We start from the raw sequence: 18767 nt of genomic DNA on the forward strand, positions 1-18767 counted from the left end.
GGTATGGACTCTAAAGTAGCTGTTTGGGTTAGAAACTAGTTGAGTGGGAGGCGACAAAGGTCGTTGTAAATGGAGCTCTTTCCGAGGAAAGGGGCATTACTGCTGGTGTGCAACAGTGATTGTCCTTGGACTAGTTCTTTTCAATATTTTTGTAAGCAATGTTGCACAAGGACAGCAAAAAAGGTTTGTCTGCTGGTGATATCAAAATCTGCAACAGAGTAGATACCTGAGGTGTTCTGAAAACCATGTGGAGAGATCTAATGAAGTTTTGAGGAATGGTCTCTAGAGTATACATGTTTAGATCTTTAAGTCTATCCCCATATGGTTTACAACAAAGACCACTGTTCATTTTAGACTGACTCCATCCTGTTTATATACTTTTGAAGATATGGTCTTCAGAATTGTACACAATATTCCAAATGAGGTCTCATTAAGGTCTTATAGGGTTAATTAATATCACCTCCTTTTTTTCTGCTGATTATTCCTCTTCCTATGCCCCTAAGCATCATTAAGGCTTTCGCTGTTGCCTTATCCACCTGTTTGGCTACCTTGAGATTGTCAGATATATTTACTAGGGGTGTGCATTCGTTTTGAACTTAAATGTAAAACGCAACTTTTTTTTTTTTTTAACTTAAAAAAGTGATGAGGAGAAAACGATCGGATTTCCAACTTATTCAATATAGCTATGTTGAATAAGTTGGAAATCGCGATTGTTGATCCTAAATAAAAATTTAAACCCCTCACCCTCCTTAATCCCCCCCCCAAGACTTACCAAAACTCCCTGGTGGTCCAGCAGGGAGTCAGGACGCCATTTCTGAACTCCTTTGTGAGGAGCACGTGACGTCGGCGTCACGTGCTCCTCACAAAGGACGCGCTCACGGCCTCCTGACCCCCCCAAGCTGGCCAGAAGTTCCTTTTGGGTGCAACGAGGGTCCCGGAGCGAACGCGCGGGGAATCACGTGACGCCGTCACTCTGACGTGATGCCGACGTCACGTGCTCCTCGCAAAGGAGTTCAGAAATGGCGTCCTGACTCCCCGCTCGACCACCAGGGAGTTTTGGTAAGTCTTGGGGGGGGGATTAAGGAGGGTGAGGGGTTTAAATTTTTATTTGCACGTATGGACATAGACTCAACTTATGGAATTCTCCATATGTCCATATTGACCGAAATTGACCCCCCCTTTCGACTTATGGACTTATGAACATAAACTTTTGGTCTGCACATCCCTAATATTTACCCTCAGATCCCACTCTTCTTTCATGTATAGAATTTCTCCCTGAGACAGTGCCAATCCTTTGGTTTTCTGCAGCCCAAATGCATGACTCTGCACTTTTTAGCCTTAAATCCTAGCTGCCGGACTCAGTCTAGAGAAAAGCAGGCAGGATATATATGAGGTATCAATACAAAGGTGGCAGGTCTCTTTCAATGGAAAAGAGACTATTGAATGAGGAATCATGAGATAAAGGTGAATGGGAAGATATTAAGGAGTTATCTAAGGAAGTATTTCTTTAAAGAAAGGGTTGTGGATTCATGGAACAGCCTCCCAATGGAAGTGGTAGAGACAAAGACAGTATCTGGATTCAAGAAAGCTTGGGACAAGCAGAAGGGTTTTCTGACGGGGAGATAGGGATTGTAGAACTGAGCAGTTGTGTAGATGGGCTCAGGCAGACTAGCTGGGCTATATGGTCTTTTTCTGTTTTCATGTTTAGCCTGAATTTTCAAAGAAGATTTATGCACATAAATGCGATTTTAAATTTTGCAAGAGTGCGTGGGACTAGTGCCGACATCCATACTCAAAGTTACTCAAAGTAACAAGCATACTTTTGAAAATTGTAAATGTGCATAAGAATCATGTCTCCAACCCAATTCTGATCCAGAACATCTCTTTGTAGTGCACGGAAAAGTACACACATGATTGCTTTTGCGTGAATTTTACATGCACAATTTCTAGAGTAAAGATTAAAAGGCTATTTGCATGCAGAAAACTGTGCTTTGTGCACAGAAATTCTTTTGAAAATTACCCCCATCTATGCACAGTTACACCAGCTCAGGAACAAGTGTAACTTTGTGTGCATATACTTATGTAAATCAAAAATAAGCATGTAAATCATGTTCCTGCCCCAACTCCCCCCCAAGAATATTTCTTTATAATGTTCATAAAAGCACACATGAAATCACTTTTAAGCATAGTTTTTGGAGCAGAGTCCAGGGGTACATTTTAAAAGGCCATTGCAAGCATAAATCCTTTGAAAACTACTGATCCTCCAAAGAGCAGTGTCTCATTAGTTACTGGATAGTTCATACCAAATTTGTTTTTCTATTATTTGTGAATTCTGCAATTTGAGTGTATAAATTGCATGCATATGTGATATCCAACTTAAATGCCATACCCTGTTCAACAAGCCATACCTCTAGTTATTTCCAGTTATGTGGGACTCAAAGAACTTTTATTTACAGTGATTTCAAGCCAATCTGTGAAAGACATTCTCAAAGATTTGCAAAACATAAACTTGCCAAATATATTTGATGTACAAAAGAAGACAGGACCATTGCTTGGAAGTCTTTCAGAGTTACAAACGTTCACTGGGTAAGTGGCATATTGGAATGTAGATTCCGTAGCACTAAGATAATGCTAAATACAGTAAGGTAAATTTTCAAAAGTTGCGCACCTAAAAATCAGCAGATGCAAATGTAAAATAGCATATAGCCATCTTCCCGATAGCCCCTGTGACATAGTAAGGGCAGAGGCTATCGGTGCCATTTTGATTACTGGCAGCCGACGGCCCGAGTGCAGGAGATCGCTCCCGGACTCCCGGTGGACCACCAGGGACTTTTGGCAAGCCTTGGGGGACCCTCCCGACACTCACAAGACTTGCCAAAAGTCCCTGGTGGTCCGCGGGGGTCCAGGATCGATCTCCTGCACTCAAGGCCGTCGGCTGCCGGTATTCTAAATGGCGCCAATAGACCCTATGACATGGTAAGGACAAAGGCTATCGGCGCCATTTTGATTACTGGCAGCCGACGTTCCGAGTGCAGGAGATCGCTCCCGGACCCCCGTTGGACCAACAGGGAATTTTGGCAAGTCTTGGGGGACCCTCCTGACCCCCATACGACTTGCCAAAAGTCCCTGTCAAATGGTAGGAGCACAAGATGGCGCCGGCCGTCCATTGCTCCTACCATGTGACAGGGGCCGACCAATGGCACCGGTAGCCCCTGTGACATAGTATGGTCAAAGGTTATCTGCGCCATTTTGAATATCGGCAGCCGATGGCGTGAGTGCAGTAGATGGCTCCCGGACCCCTGCTGGACCACCAGGGAGTTTTGGTAAGTCTTGGGGGGGTCAGGAGGGTGGGGGGTTGTAGTTAATTAAATTTTAGCCGGGAAACGAATAAGAATGGAACGCATGAACGGATCGGGCCCCCCCTTGCCAAATGCAACATATCTGCCCCCTCACGAATACGAATACCGAAAGTAACATATGCGGTCCCTCTGCACATCCCTAAACCATACCGTTTGATGATCACTGGTGCTGAGGTGGGCACCCACCTGGATATCAGAGACATTATCTCCATTAGTGAGCACTAAATCGAGTTTAGCTCCCTCCCTCGTGGGTTCCATTACCATTCGTTTGAACAGAGCCCCTTGCAGGGCATTCACTATTTCTCTACTATTGTTAGATTCTGCAGAAGGGATTCTCCAGTTACATCTGACAGATTAAAGTCTCCAACGATCATCACTTCTCCCTTGTTTCCCATCTTTTGGATGTCTTCAACCAGATCTTTGTCAAGCTCTTCCTTGTTACAACAATTCCATGCCTGCCATCCCAACAAGCCTAAAACCCCTGGAGGGGGGCCTAGCAGGGGGGGGGGGTACTATTACACTCACCGGCCGCAGTCCATCCTGGCTGGCTTCCCCGTCTCTCCAATGCTCCATTCCAGCACCCGGCTCTCGGGTCATGGCGCTCAGCTCCTCCCAACGTGGCCAATGTCTTCCCCATGCCACCGGGGCTGCCCCGGACCTGCTAGCACGTGGGATGCCGCCAACTCCTTCCTCTCCTAGTCCTTCCCTTAGGCGCATGCGCGCGCCACCTGCAGGGATTTCAAGGGCCCGCGGCGAGAAAATGCCGCCAGCCCCCTCGGATGACGTCAGGGCTCTTGCCCTATATAACTCTGTGACGGACATCGATCGGACGACTTGGCAACAGATTTCCTCACTTTGGGATTCAGCGTTCCTGATACTGCTTTCCTAATCCAACCTTCCTGATCCAGCCTGCCTGATCCAGATTCCAGCCTTCCTGATCCAGCCTGCCTGATCCAGCCTGTCTGTGTTATGGTTTTGAGGTGTTGGAGTGGATTCTTGGGTACTGTGGTGATGACCACTCCCATGGGGAGGAGCCCCGTGAGGAGCCGCAGTACTAGGCTAGACTCGAGACACGCAAACACAGAAGATTTGTCTTTATTGTACAGCTGTATGATACCACCAGAGGTGGCAGTAGTGAGGTGATCCAGTAGTAGCAGCCCAGGGACCCTCAGCAGAGGAGACCCGTCCCACAAAGGTAGATGTCAACAGCACACGGTGGTATAGGGAGTTCCAGATGCAGGTTCCCAGTGCTGAGCTGTAGATGAGACAGAAGTTACATTACTCACTAAATTAGTAGCTGGATAGATGGAGATCCCAAAGTAGTTGGATTACAGGCACCCTGGCAGGGAGAGCAGGCCCTCGAGGAGCGAGTACCTGCTATCCCAGATAGGAACCTGAAAGAAAGCCAAGTGCCCCCAAGGAGCGGGTACCCAGGTTAGATGAATAGCCCCGAAGGGCAGAGAAAGCTTCCAGCAGCAGCATGGAAGCAGCTGAGTAGCTTAGACTGGAGGAATTCCAATCCTTGCTAACTCGAGTTGTTAGCAAATGAAGGGCAGGCTAAATACCCAGATGGCGTGATGTCGCTCGAGGGGGATGCCCCTGAGGTTCCCGCCATGATGTCTATAAAGATGTGGGTGGCATGCTTGCATGCACCCTAGGAGGCCCTCAGGAGAAACATGGCGGATAGCCTTGCCATTGCTGTTCCGTGGATGCTAGAGAAAGCGGCATGAAGACGCGGTGGTAGCCATCTTCCCAAGGCTAGAGGAGAGAGCAGGTAGAAAGGTGAGGCACAGAGGACGAAGCCGTCTGAGACCAGGCGCAACAGTCTGATCCAGCTTCCAGCCTTCCTGATCCAGCCTGCCTGATCCAGCTTCCAGCCTCCCTTATCCAGCCTACCTGATCCGGCCTCTCTCCTTCTCCCCTTCAGACGGATCTCTCAGTCTCTTGACCTTGGACCGGATTTCATCCTGATTCTTTTCACCTGCCTTGACCCCTGGATGGAATGTGACATACCTCTTGCCTCCTACCTTCGGCCGTGGACCAGACTCTGCCTCACCTTCAGTCGCCCACGTCCTAATGGCTCATTTTCACAGGGGCCCACCCAAGGGCAGATTCCGGGTAAAGATCAGCCCGGGGATTTTCCCAAAACCGGCCCAGGAGATACCCCGTGGTCTGCTGAGCATGGCTGTCGAGGCCGCGCTCGGCAGACCACGTGACCAGAGCAACCGGCCCACCAGGGGGATGCCCGATAGGCCAATCCACCCTTGGGCCCACCTAAAACCAGCCGGCCCCGGTACCCAAAGGCTCAACCCACGGGGAACGTGGGCTGGTAGTGGCAAAGCTCCAACTGGCCCCTGCGTCTCTCCGGCCTCACCTCCCGACGATGGGGATCTGTGGGGTTTTCCCCCTCAGGTAGCGTCAACTCCGCCTCAGGCTAAGGGTCCACAATCCATATCGGATTCATAACATATATGAAACAAAAACATAGCAGGTAAACATAAGCAATTTTCTAGTAGTTCCTGCTTCTTTCTCTTCTCTGAGGACTTTTATTTCTCCCCAGCGCCAGTCCATTTATCCCCCTGTCAAGGGAACTGCCCTGGGACCAGGATTCCCTTCCTGTCTTTCGGCTTAAAGTGGACTGGGCCAGATACCTGGGATTGGTCCCTTAAAGGGTTCTGAGACTCCCTATTATACAGTCTGTAGCACGCTTATTTTCTGCATTAAAATGTGTAAGGCACCTTTGTAAACAGGGGTGCATAAAGCATGCCAGTATCGCTGGTGTGCAGTACAGATTGCCAAAAAGCTTCAGATATCAATGGCAATCTGCAGGTGATTCCCTGACACATACTGGTAAATCTTTAATCGGCTACGCGCGTAAAAAACAGGAGTTACACGCAGAAGTGCCAGGCCGAAGGAAAGGGGTGGTCTCGGGAGCTGGAGGCAGCTGGTACAACGGCCATTTGCAGTCGGCCGGCACGCGCAACTTGCTTCTGCTCCAACAGAGCAGTAAGCAACAAAGCAAAACAAAAAAAAGGTAGGACAACGGCTTTAGGTGGTGGGGAGGAGAGGGGAAGAGGGAGGGAGTATGGGTAGGGGGGTTAGGAAGTTCCCTCCCAGTCCGCTCCTTAATTGGAGCAGATTGGGAGGGAACTGGGAGAGGCTTTGAGAGTATCAACTTGTTAATTCAAGAAGAATACATGCTCTTATACTACTTCTGTGTTCATTTTTCAGGTTAAACATTGTGAATGCAACAATCTCTAACATAACATTAAACAGTACATCTGAAGATGGGATCTCTCTGAAAGTTCAAAGTAACTTAACCATCGAAGGCACTCAAAAGTCAGTTTGTATTTTTATTTATCTTATCATCACTTCACGTCACGGGTGTATTTTCTCCCATTGGCTCATGAAGGTGGGAGTTTGGGAAATGGGAAGGAAGAGAGGAAAGGGTTAGATTAGATCAGAAGCAAGGAAAGGGGCCTATGTAGCTCCCAAATCCCTGGTTTTTCTTAGGCCTTCCTTTTCCTTATTTTAGCCTTGGTCCACCTAAATGGTCCCTTCAAGAATGAAACGGGGGGAGGAGAGTCTTACTATTGCCATTTATGTTTCATAGAAACAGAAGATATTGACAGAAAAGGAACGCTTGGTCCACCCAATCTGCTGATTAATTCACTAGATCATTGTCCTTCTATCACATCAGATCCTTCCCACTTCTGTGCCTACCTGTCAGCACCATCAAAGCTTCTTCTTCAATAGTCCCACAATCAGTATAAACAAGCTCTCTTGCTCTACTGGACTTGCAGAGAGACAGCCTCCGCAGGTCATTCCCTGTCTAGCTGGGCTCATACTGCCAGCCAGCATATAGTCATCAGTTCTTCATGTGCGTTCTGAATACACGCTGCATCCGCCATAAATCCAGACACCAATAGATCCAGGGCAGAGTAGCTAACATTGGTCAGCACTACGCAAACAAAAAATGACCACTGGTTTACAAGATCAGTCCAGCTCTTCTTCAGTCTACCATAGGAAACCAAGAACATGTGTTTCTTCATCATTGCTTTCATATAGCTCTCAGCAGCTTGTATGATACATGCTGTAATTTCTGATGGACATGGGCTATTAAAATATCCCCATGGCCCTTCCAAAACACACTAACTTAATCACAAAGAGTATCATAGAACATCCAAAACAGCATATCTGGGGTTCACTCCCTTCATCCAACACAAGCTTTCCCATCCGTTTGAATTCTGCTTTTTTTGGTTACTGTGTAAACTCTGCATAATATATCTACATTTTTGAGAATGGTTTTCTGAGTTTTCATACAGAGACTCTGAAGAAACACCTGATTTAAAGGATATGCACTTCATGTTTTAATTAGTACCAGACTGAGGGCCAAATTTCAAAAAGCAGCATGGGGTAGAATATGCGGGTCCTTTTTTTTTTTTTTTTTTTTTTACAAACCTGCCTTTAGCAAATTCTCAAAGCGGAATAAATCCAGGTAATTTCTCTTTGGAAATTTTCTAAAGGTACATGGGACCAAAAGTACCTAACATGCTTTGCCTTTGTTATTTCTATGGATGAGGCTTAGGAAGGGGGAAACTACACACATATATTTTGAAATATTCAATACAACATGGGTGATTTTCTCCCCGACCAAGTCACAATCCCAGGAACATTTCAATTTAGAGTAAAACTAGAAGGCTACTAGGGATTGTACCCCTGTTGCTTTGCTCGCCAACCCTGCTGGTGTGGGAGATGCAAGTGATATAGGAGTGGGTGGATGTGCATGTGTGGGTAGGTGAGGGCAGTGTTTTCCTCTTGCACTCTTTTTTTTTTTTTTGTCCTGCTGCCCCCTCTCCTATTTGTAGGGGAGAGAGCAGCAGGGGTGCTAGAGGTGTAGATGAGGTAAATGTGGGGGTGGTAGTGATGTGTAGGGGTGGTAGGACAGGGTGTGAGTGGTGAGTGCATATTCTTTCTCACACTTTCCACCTCCTCCTCCATGTCTGTAGGTGGTGTGATGTAGTAGGGGGTGATATAGGTGGAGGGAAGTTGTGTGAAGGTAGGGTAGGTATAAGTTGTGTATGGTGTGGTAGTGCTTACATACAAGGTTTTTGCATAGTAGAAGATGTGTATATGTAGGTAGATAGAGAAAAGTGATGTGCAGTGTGTATGCAGATGGTAGTGGGTGTGCTAGGATTGGGGGAGCTGTCTGTATGTTTTTGTTTGCTTCTCCCCCTACCTGCACATTCCTCTTTGTCTTTTTCTACCCCCACACTCTCCACTTCCTCCTCCTCTCCTCCTCCACTGTGTATGTATGTGTGTGTGTGTATGTGAGAGAGTTGGTAGGAGTGGTGTAGGTGGGGGGTGTGAGGATAATGGGGTATGTGTATTGAGCAGCTGAGTGTGGGGGATGAGTTTGTGTAGGGGTGAGGCACAGTGAGGGTGTGGATGTATGGAGAGGAGATGATGGGAGGGCTGTGTTTGTGCTCGCATGCGTGCAGTTTCCCCATCACACTCTTCATTTGTCTTCCTCCATATTCCCTCCCTTCCCACGCCTGTAACTCATTCCTGCTCCTATCTCCTTCTTTATCGTTCATTTAACTTCTCTAATTCATGTCTACCCTCCTCCTATTCTCCCCATCCTCTCTTTCCACCTCTGGCCTAGCCATTTTACATCCATCACTCCTTTTTTTCTCTTCCTCTGGTAGGGTCTGTGAAGCCCCCAGAAGCCTTTCTCTTGCTGCTCCACCATTGCTACAATGCTGATTATACTGGCCCTGGCCCCGCATTGCTCAAGGTCTCTTGCAAGGGCTTCATTGGTGTGCCAGCTTGTCCTGCTGCTCCAGATGAGCATTGTTATGAGTGTGCATGAACAGATGCACTGCACTGATCACCTTGGTTTAAAATTGTGGGAATGAAGGATGGTGGCCCAGAGCATTTGTGGGTACAGTTTGTGTGGGTGATATATGTATGCATTGTTGGGGCTATGTGCAGGCATTGTGGTATATGTGTGTGGGAAGCATTAGTTTAAGGCTGTTGTGGTGGTGAGGGTGGAGGTGTGGGGCATGTGTGGGTAGTGGTGGTGTCAATGATGTGAGAGTCAAATGAGTGGTGTGTTTGTCCACAGGGTGAGTAGGTGTGCAGGGGAGAGTGTAATAGTTGGATTTTTGATTGTATGCGGTGTGGTGTGGTGTGGTTAGTAGGGTGAGGGTGGAGGTGTGTGAGTGGATTGTGGTGTTGCTGGGAGGGGTGAGTCAGTGCAAGAGGATTGAATGTTGCTACATGGTTTGCAGGGATGTAATTGGCTGTGTGTGACAAAATATATTTTTGTGGTGTGGGTCATGTATGGTGCTGTGAGGAGGTGAGTGGTTCAGGGGTTGAACGTTACAACTGTGTTTACAAAAATGTGAAGGTAGAGGTGTCGGAGATATGTATGGTGATATAAGGTTGTAGTATGAATGGTCTGTTGGGTTGACGAGCTGGTGTGATGTGGTGAATGGGTGCGTGGGAGGGCAGGCAAGTGTTGTGACAGAGTTTCCAGTGGTGTGCGTGATGTAGGTGACTAAGGTTAGGAGTGAGTGGAGGTGTTATGTGGGTGGGGATGTGTGTGAGGGTGTGGTTTTGTGGTGTGAGGGGGAGGTGAGTCACCTGAGAAGTAGGTCTGCAGGGGAGGAGTAGAGTGTTGCAACTCAGTATGAAGTGATGTGCATAGTTGTGTGGAGCTATGAAACGCAGTGGGTGGGCGCTGCTGTTAGGGGGTGAGTGGCTAGAGGTAAATAGCTAGGGGTTTGATTGTTGGTTTGCAGGGATGTGCTGGTGGAGATGTGGGTGATGTGTGGTGGTCTGAATGTCTGAGAGGTTGAGTAGGTGGTGCAAAGACATGAGATGGTGTGCGGGGGGCAGTGGCAATGAATGTTGTGACAGGTTTTCCAGCAGTGTACATAGTGTAGGTGATGGTGCTTAGGGCCGTATGGGAAGAGTGTGTGGGTGGGAATGTATGCAAGGGTACGTTTTTTATGGCATGAGTCACCAGGGTGGGAAGGTAGGAGTTTGGGTGAAAGACAGTGTTGTGACAGGGTTTGCAGTGGTGTGGATGTGGTTGGAGGTACAGGTTGTGTTGTGGATGGTGTGTGGTGGTGGTATCTGTGGAGCAAGAGGTGCTAGGGTCTGGTGGGGGTGTTGGTGGTGTGTGACAGGGAGAATGTTGCAAGTGGCTTTCTGGTGGTGTGTGTGTAGTGAATGGCTGTGGGGAGGTTGCGTGTAGGTGGGGGTTTGGGAGAGGTGTCTCAGGTTGTTTTTGTGGCAAGTGGATGGTGTTAGTATTGTGTGGGGTGCGTGGGAGTTCAAGGGAGTGAATGGTGTTGAGTAGGGACAGAGGCATCATTGTGGGTTTCATACATTAGAGGTGTGGGGCAGACTGCAAGGTATGTATGGGAGCATGGAAGGGTATGGGGGAGAGTAAGTGGACACGAAGTAACTTGGGCGATTGTGATTTGGAAACAACCAGAAGGAATAAGGAGGCAGACTCTGGATGTTTCCTTTTTATGCAATTTATTTACAGTGAACAAACTAAGTACAAACCAAAACAAACAAATGTTAAAGTTCAGGTAGCACAGAGACATCACACATAGCTGTTGCGCTCCCTGGCCGTGGCAGGCCCACGTTTGGGCTCACTCACCCCTGATGCCAGGGCCTCGGTCCTGGCCCAACTTCCTTGGCGGCGGAAGGCAGCCACCTATGCACTCATGTTCCCTCCGTGTTCCCGGGACCCTCCTGTGCTGCTGCGGCCTGGTCGGGGAGACACCACCACTTACTCGTCTCCGGCCTGTTCATGGAGCGTGCACCTCTCTGGACTTTAAAGGTGTCCCGGCAGGAAAGCCACCCGTGTTCCCGGATGATGATGTGAGCCAGCTGCCCACCATAAGGCAAGCTCAGACGTTCAGAGCTGGCCTTGGCAACAAGTCTCCACACTTTCCAGTCATGTGCTTCGTTGCTACTCCTGTTCCTGTTCCAGTTCCAGTCCCTCTCTGGGATCAGCCACGCGGAGGCCCGCCTAAGTCCAGCCGTCCCCGGTTCCCAAGGGTTCAACCTGCGGGGGACAAGGGCTGATATTGGCAAAGCTCCAGTCGGCCTCCGCTTCCCACTTGGCTTCACCTCCCAACGGTGAGGACCCGTGGGGGCTTCCCCCATGGGTGGCATCAACACCACCTCAGGGCCAAGAGTCCGCCTCTGCAACAATAGCAGGTTTTAGCGTAGGCTAGCTTCCTGTCTGCTGCCCAGGTCCTCCCTAACCCTGCTGGGCCCTGCCTTCTTATGTTTGGCTGAAGGGATCCTTCCTGGGTCCAGCATGCCTTGCCGGGTTGGGACTTAAGGAGGACCAGGCCAGATATCTGTGGCTGGTCCCTTGAAGTGGTCCGAGGGAGTTTCCTGTAGACTCCCTCACAACAGCACTCTTTTCTCATTGCACGCCCCACTTTATCATCTTTCTTACTGCCTACTTCTTGACCCTTTCTTCCTGCATCCTGCACTCTCTCTCTCTGCACTTGTCAGTTGTAAGCCCTCCCTCCTCGCTCCCCTCTGTGGACCAGGTGAGTAGCTGCCTATGACTCAAGTTTCACGGGTGTTGTTTGCAGGCTTGTTTGCTGCTGCTACTCACCCCTTCCTCCCATCACTGACTGAGGATGGTGAAAAGTTCTAGTACAGGACAAAAGGAAATAAAGCACATAATTGCTATGGATGTACATCAGTTTTGAAATGACATGAAAAATGTAGTGAAATAGGCTGTTTTGTTTCATTTCGTTTAAAAATGAAACAAAAAAATGGCACTAAAATCTTACTTTTGTTTCAGTTTTCCATTTTTGCCCATACGCAGGCCGATACAGTAAAGTTCGTGGGAGAGCGGGCGAGCGCTCCCGGCACACGCACAGGCCAGTGTCCTGTGCGTGCGAGACAGTAAAACAAAATATTTAAATTAGGGCCCGCGGTAAAAAGAAGCGCCTACCCAAAGGACAGGAGCGGCAGCTGTCAGCGGGTTTGACAGCCGACGCTCAATTTTGCCGGCGTCGGTTCTCGAGCCCGCTAAAAGCCACGGGTTCCTAAACCGGACGCTGGCAAAATTGAGCGTGCGGTTTTCAACCCGCGAGCCGTGGGCTGATTTTAAATATTTTTTTTAATTTTTTTTAACTTTTTTTAACTTTCGGGACCTCCGACTTAATATTGCCATGATATTAAGTCGGAGGGTGCACAGAAAAGCAGTTTTTACTGCTTTTCTGTGCACTTCCCCAGCGCTGGTAGAAATTAACACCTGCCTTTGGGTAGGCGCTAATTTCTTAAAGTAAAATGTGCGGCTTGGCTGCACATTTTACTTACTGTATAGCACGGGAATGGCTAATAGGGCCATCAATGTGTATTTGCATGTTGCGGTCGCTATTAATCTTGGGGGGGGGGGGGTTGGACGCGCGTTTTCGACGCGCTATTACCCCTTAATGAATAAGGGGTAAAGCTAGCGCGTCCAAAACGCGCGTCCAAATGCAGGATACTGTACTGTATCGGCCTGACAATTTGCAAACTGTGCATGTAAATTGTAAATAGTGCACATAAAATGAAATTTGTGCAGGGTTCTTAGTTAATTGAATGTACAAAATGGAAGATGAAATTAAATGGAAAAAAACTTTAAAATGAAACAAAAAAGGGGGGATCCCCCTCAAACAGATGAAATGAAAATAATGGCCATGCATGCCCCTCGTAATTTCTTTACTATATTTAATGTGTACAGTAATTCACTCTCTGTAGTAATCATCATCCGTTTGTAGATGACTAATAACCTCACTTTGTGTATTTCTGTTTTTGAGGGCACTCAAAAATGTACAATTAGGCAAAGTTAATATCTCAGCGACGTGTGATTCCTTTACCAAGCTGCAAGTGGCAGAGGATGAGAATAACAACTTTAAGATTTTTATAAAAGATTGCAAAATTCTTAACTGTAACATTACTGCTGCTGCTGGTAATCTTGGGTATGTATTCTGGATTTCATACATAATCAGTACACATGAGCAGAAAATGCTAATAGACTTTAATGACATCTCTGTTTTTCCTAATGAAGCTTTTTCTTGTAGAAATCTAATAGGAGATAAGAACCATAAGGCCCATCTAGTATGTCTCCTTTTTCTCCTGGTATGGTGCCACATAGACACCAGTTGATTTCTAATTCAGTTAATAACTGTTGAATAACATATAAGAGAAAAAATGCTTTGGAAAAAAATGCTCGTGTTACCTTCTTACTATTTTTGAATCCTATGAATGTTACAATATGGCGTGAAATCACAGGGTCACATGATCATCGGCATTAACTTAACTGATTTTTGGTGGGTTTAGATCAGCCTAGGGCTTTTCATCCTCTGTATGGTGTCTCACCTTTCCAGGCCAAGTATATAGGTTTCTTCAATGACATTGTTCATTTTTTTTGGTTATTTTGTTTTTTTATAATTTGGATTTTTGTAAACCGTTTTGGTCAAACTTGTTTGAAAAGACGGTATAGAAATATTTTTAAATAAATAAAATAAATTCTCTCCTTTCTAATTTCATCTCCCTGTCAGGATCACTTTCTCCCCCCCCCGTCATTTATTCTTCTGCGATATTCCTTTCCTCATGCTTTTCCCCTTCTTATTCCTAATTCATAGTAACATATGTTACTGAGAAAGGCAGAGGAGTGAGAGAAGGTGTAGGCCAGAGCTTTCCAAACTTTTCATGTTGGTGACACACTTTTTAGACAAACATAATTTCGGGACACAGTAATTCAGTTTACTAGCAAACCAGAGGTTAAAGGTTAAACGAACTAAATGTATTTCGACAATTTATGTATGTTTCCTTAAATATATACATAATAAAATGTTTCACGACACAACCTATCTTGTGAAAACCTCTCATTTATATTAAAAATATATAATATTCCAAGCTTAATGTTATTGTTCTAATTTATGAATAACAATAATAAAACAAAGTTATTGTGTTATTCAATTTACCTCTTTAATGAGATATATGAACTTGATGGGATGAACACAGATTTTGAATATTTGGTGTTAATAAGAAAGTCCAAAGGGTCTTCTGCGTAATTTTAAAAAGCTGGCCAGTTTCAAGACTGGAATTTATAGGAAGGGACAGAATGTCAATATAAATCCTGCACCTCCAGTTCTGTAACTCTGTGCATCCACTGAAATTCCCCCAAACATAAGACGCACCTAGGATTCAGAGGGGGAAAATAAAAAAAAAAAATTTGTGCTAAACCGGTTCTGCGTCTGGGCGTCTTATGGAGCAAATTAGGGGAGTGCATAGCTTTTTTTTTTTCTCCCCATTTTGTTTTCGGGTCTGGGGAGGGCCATTTCGGTCCACTCCCCAGATCAGAAAACTTTTCTTTCTCTGGGAACCCCTCCCCCCCCCAAAAAAAACCCCATCCCAACCCTTTAAATTAACAACCCCCCACCCTCCTGACCCCCCCAAGACCTGCCGACTTAATTTACTACAACCCCCACCCTCCTGACTCCCCCAAGACCTGCCGACTTAATTTACTACAACCCCCCCAAGACCTGCCGACTTAATTTACTGCAACCCCCCACCCTCCTGACCCCCCCAAGACCTGCCGACTTAATTTACTACAACCCCCCACCCTCCTGACTCCCCCAAGACCTGCCGACTTAATTTACTGCAACCCCCCACCCTCCTGACCCCCCAAGACCTGCCAAACGTCCCTGGTGGACCAGCGGGGGTCCAGGAGTGGTCCGGGAACGATCTCCTGGGCGTGGGCCATCAGCTGCCAGTAATCAAAATGGCGCCGATGGCCCTTTACCCTCACTATGTCACTGGGACCGACCGCTGCTATTGGTCGGTCTCAGTGACATAGTGAGCACAAAGGGCCGTCGGCGCCATTTTGTTTACTGGCAGCCGACGGCCGAAGCCCAGGAGATCGTTCCCGGACCCCCGCTGGACCACCAGGGACGTTTGGCAGGTCTTGGGGGGTCAGGAGGGTGGGGGGTTGCAGTAAATTAAGTCGGCAGGTCTTGGGGGGGGGGTTGCAGTAAATTAAGTCGGCAGGTCTTGGGGGAGTCAGCAGGGGGGGGTTTGTTAGATTTTTGTTTGTTTTTTTTTTATATTCGCTCCAAAAGACGCACATACATTTTCCCCCCACTTTTGGGGGGAAAAAGTGCGTCTTATGGAGCGAAAAATACGGTAAGTTCCACCACGGCTCACCGATCTTCATGCTGTGTGTCGCCGGCACACAGCCCAGCGAAACTTCACTGCTCAGCCGCCAGTGGGATGAGGTCCACCGGCGGCTGCATTGGTTCCCACTTGCCGGTGTGTCACGTGCACCGAGCTTGCGCGACACACCGGCACACCTCAGGCGACACAGTAAAGTGTCGCGACACACACTTTGGAAAGCTCTGGTATAGGCACTACTATAGTTCTGCTCCCACACACTCTCCTATTTATTTTCCCAATTCCCTCTCTCAAATGTATCCCTTCCCTGTTTATGCCTACTGTCTCTTTTCACTCGCTTTCCCATCAATTCTTGTTCTCCTGTATCATTTCTTTCCCCACTGTTCTCTTCACCTCTGTATTCATCTCACTCCCCTATACCTCTTCTGTCCTTCACACTTTGCATCTGGTTCTATTTGCTCTATGTGGTGCTATAGAAACACAGAGGAGTTCTAGTTTTCTCTATCATCCTGCCCACAGTCATCCAGTATTTAGAAACTGCAGGTGAGACAAGCCTCCTCTACTTCTCTTTTATTGTACACATCCAACAGGAAATCATAAGGAATACCAGTTTTGCTCCATCTCTGATCAAAATCAATATTTGCTGGTCTTTACTATGTCTGTACAAATACAGTGATGCCCATTCAAAGAAGACAGCAATTAGGAACCTGCAGGTAGCTGGAGATAACTCCATTGACACCACAAACAAACGAACAAATCTAGAAACAGTCATCCAGCGTGAACCATTACTACTACTAAGTGGACTAGTTTTAGTTCAAACACAAAGTCAAACAAAGCTTTATTACTACATTCAATCACATATAATGAACATTTCTAAGGTACTATAAATTTTATTGGAGTGGCCTAGAACATTAGACTAGATACCATAGACCTGATATTCAGCGCCATTTAGGCAGTTAAGTTCGGGCTGTCTGTATATTTGGGCATGGTTGGTGGCTGCCACTTAGCTGGTTAACTGTTTATCTGGCTAAACAGTGAGCTGGCTAAGTAAGGGGCAGGACATGGACATTCCAGGATGGACCAATTTATCAGCTAATGTAGCCGGATAAATGCCGATATTATTTATTTATTTAAACATTTTTATATACCGAAGTTCATATGGACATCACATCAGTTTACATAAAATGAAAGGGAAGAGGAGGAAGAGAAATTAGAAGAAAAAAGTTACATTATAACAAATAAATTAATAAATATGTTACATTAAAATAAATAACTGATTAGATAAATAAGAGAGGCTAAGAGAAGTGAAAAGGATAGAGAAGAGCGGATAGATAAGGGGGAGAAGTTAGAGGAACAGGTAACTGGTTTAAGAAAACATAGAATTAACTCAAAGGAGGAGAATGTACAGTGCGGGGGTAGGAGGTTGTCAAATAAGAGTGGAGGGGTGTTGAGAGAAGGCCTGTTTTAAGAGCCAGGTTTTTAATTTCTTTTTGAAGGTCTGGGTGCAATGCTGAAGTCGAATATCAGGGGGCATTGAGTTCCAGTGCTGGGGGCCAGCAATGGATAAAGCACGGTTTTTGGTGGAGTTGAGGTATGTGTGTTTGGCAGGGGGAATGAATAGTGTGCCGATGTAGGAGGATCTGGTGAGTCTGGTGGGAGTGTGGAAGTATAAGAATTTGTTTAGCCATTGCATGTCTGGGTTGTAGAGGGTTTTGTGGATTAAGGTGAGGGTCTTGTATAGAACTCTAGAAGAGATGGGGAGCCAATGTAGGTCTTTTAGGATGGGAATGATGTGATTGCATTTTCAAGATTAGTGAGAATATGGGCAGTGGAGTTTTGGAGCATCTGCAAGGGTTTGAGAGAGGCAGCAGGAAGGCCAAGAAGGAGTGCTTTGCAGTAATCGATCTTAGAGAAGATTACTGCTTGGAGAACAGTTTGGAAATCATTTATGTGAATTAGGGGTTGGAGTTTTTTAAGGATATGGAGTTTGTAATAACAGTCTTTAAGGGTGGAGCTAATAATTTTTTTGAAACTAAGGTTGCAGTCAAGGGTGACGCCTAGGCTACGAGCTTGCTGGAGTAAGTGGGAAGAGGGGAAGGAGGGAGGGAGGGAGGGAGGACAGAGGGAGGAGAGGGGGTGGGTTGTGGGAGAAAAGGAGAAGTTCTGTTTTTGAGGTGTTCAGTGCTAGGTTTAAGTTTGAGAGAAGAAGATTAATAGATGATAGGCAGTTTTGCCAGGTTTGGAGAGAGGCAGTGATAGAGTTAGTGATAGGCAAGAGAATTTGGACATCATCTGCATATATGTAGTGGGTTAGGCCAAGGTCAGAAAGGAGATGGCAGAGGGGCAACATGTAAATGTTAAAGAGGGTTGATGACAGGGAGGAGCCTTGGGGGACCCCATGGGTGAGATTGATGAGATGGAATTCGTGGTTACCTATTTTTACTTTATAGGTTCTATTGTCAAGATATGATTTGAACCAGTTGAGGGCTAAGTCAGTAAAGCCAATCTCAGCTAGTCTGCATAAGAGGGTTTTGTGGCTAATGGTGTCGAAGGCTGAGGAAATATTGAGTAAGGCAAGGATGTATGTTTGGCCGTTGTCAAGACCTTTGATAATAGTGTCAGAGAGTGAGAGAAGGAGGGTTTCGGTATTAAAGTATTTCCGGAACCCGAATTGTGAGGAGGAGAGAATGCTATGTTTCTCGAGATGTTCAGAGACCTGGGTGTTGACCACTTTTTCTAGGAGTTTAGCAATGAAAGGGAGAATAGAGATGGGTCTGAAGTTGGCAGGATCAGTGGAGCATAGGTTGGGGGTTTTTTAGCATGGGTTTGACTATGGCCTGTTTTAGGATGTCTGGGACAGTTCCATGGGTGAGGGAGGAGTTTATGATGTCAGCTAAGGGTTTGGCTAGGGCGGAGCATATCGATTTATTTATTTATTTAACACTTTTTTTTTTTTTTATACCGACCTTCATAGTAATAACCATATCGGATTTGAAGGTGTTGGGCGGAATGTGATCGGTGGGGTGGGCTGCGGGTTTTATTTTCTTAATGAAGGTTTCCGTTTCGGAGGCAGAAATGGTGTCAAAGGTTTGATGGAAGTGTTAATGTTGGCAGAGGGGATGTGGAAGTTAGGGTCGGGTGGGGAAAGGTTCAACATGTTTACTGTTTATGTCCCTGTTCGATGTAAACCGACCTGAT

At 46.4% G+C, this 18767-nt stretch overlaps 1 protein-coding gene across 3 annotated transcripts in view; it reads left to right on the forward strand.

Annotated features, from left to right (window-relative positions):
* The window catches only part of LOC115097704, a 70561-nt gene that overhangs the window by 23739 nt on the left and 28055 nt on the right, over positions 1–18767 (forward strand). For all 3 annotated transcript variants that reach the window (XM_029613672.1, XM_029613673.1, XM_029613674.1), the window contains 3 exons: positions 2457–2586; positions 6591–6698; positions 13211–13372. In XM_029613672.1, the coding sequence (XP_029469532.1) occupies positions 2457–2586; positions 6591–6698; positions 13211–13372 (400 nt within the window). The remainder of the gene's footprint in view (positions 1–2456; positions 2587–6590; positions 6699–13210; positions 13373–18767) is intronic.

This window comes from Rhinatrema bivittatum, chromosome 8 (genome assembly GCF_901001135.1).
Source record: "Rhinatrema bivittatum chromosome 8, aRhiBiv1.1, whole genome shotgun sequence".
In the NCBI taxonomy this organism is placed as follows: Eukaryota; Metazoa; Chordata; class Amphibia; order Gymnophiona; family Rhinatrematidae; genus Rhinatrema; species Rhinatrema bivittatum.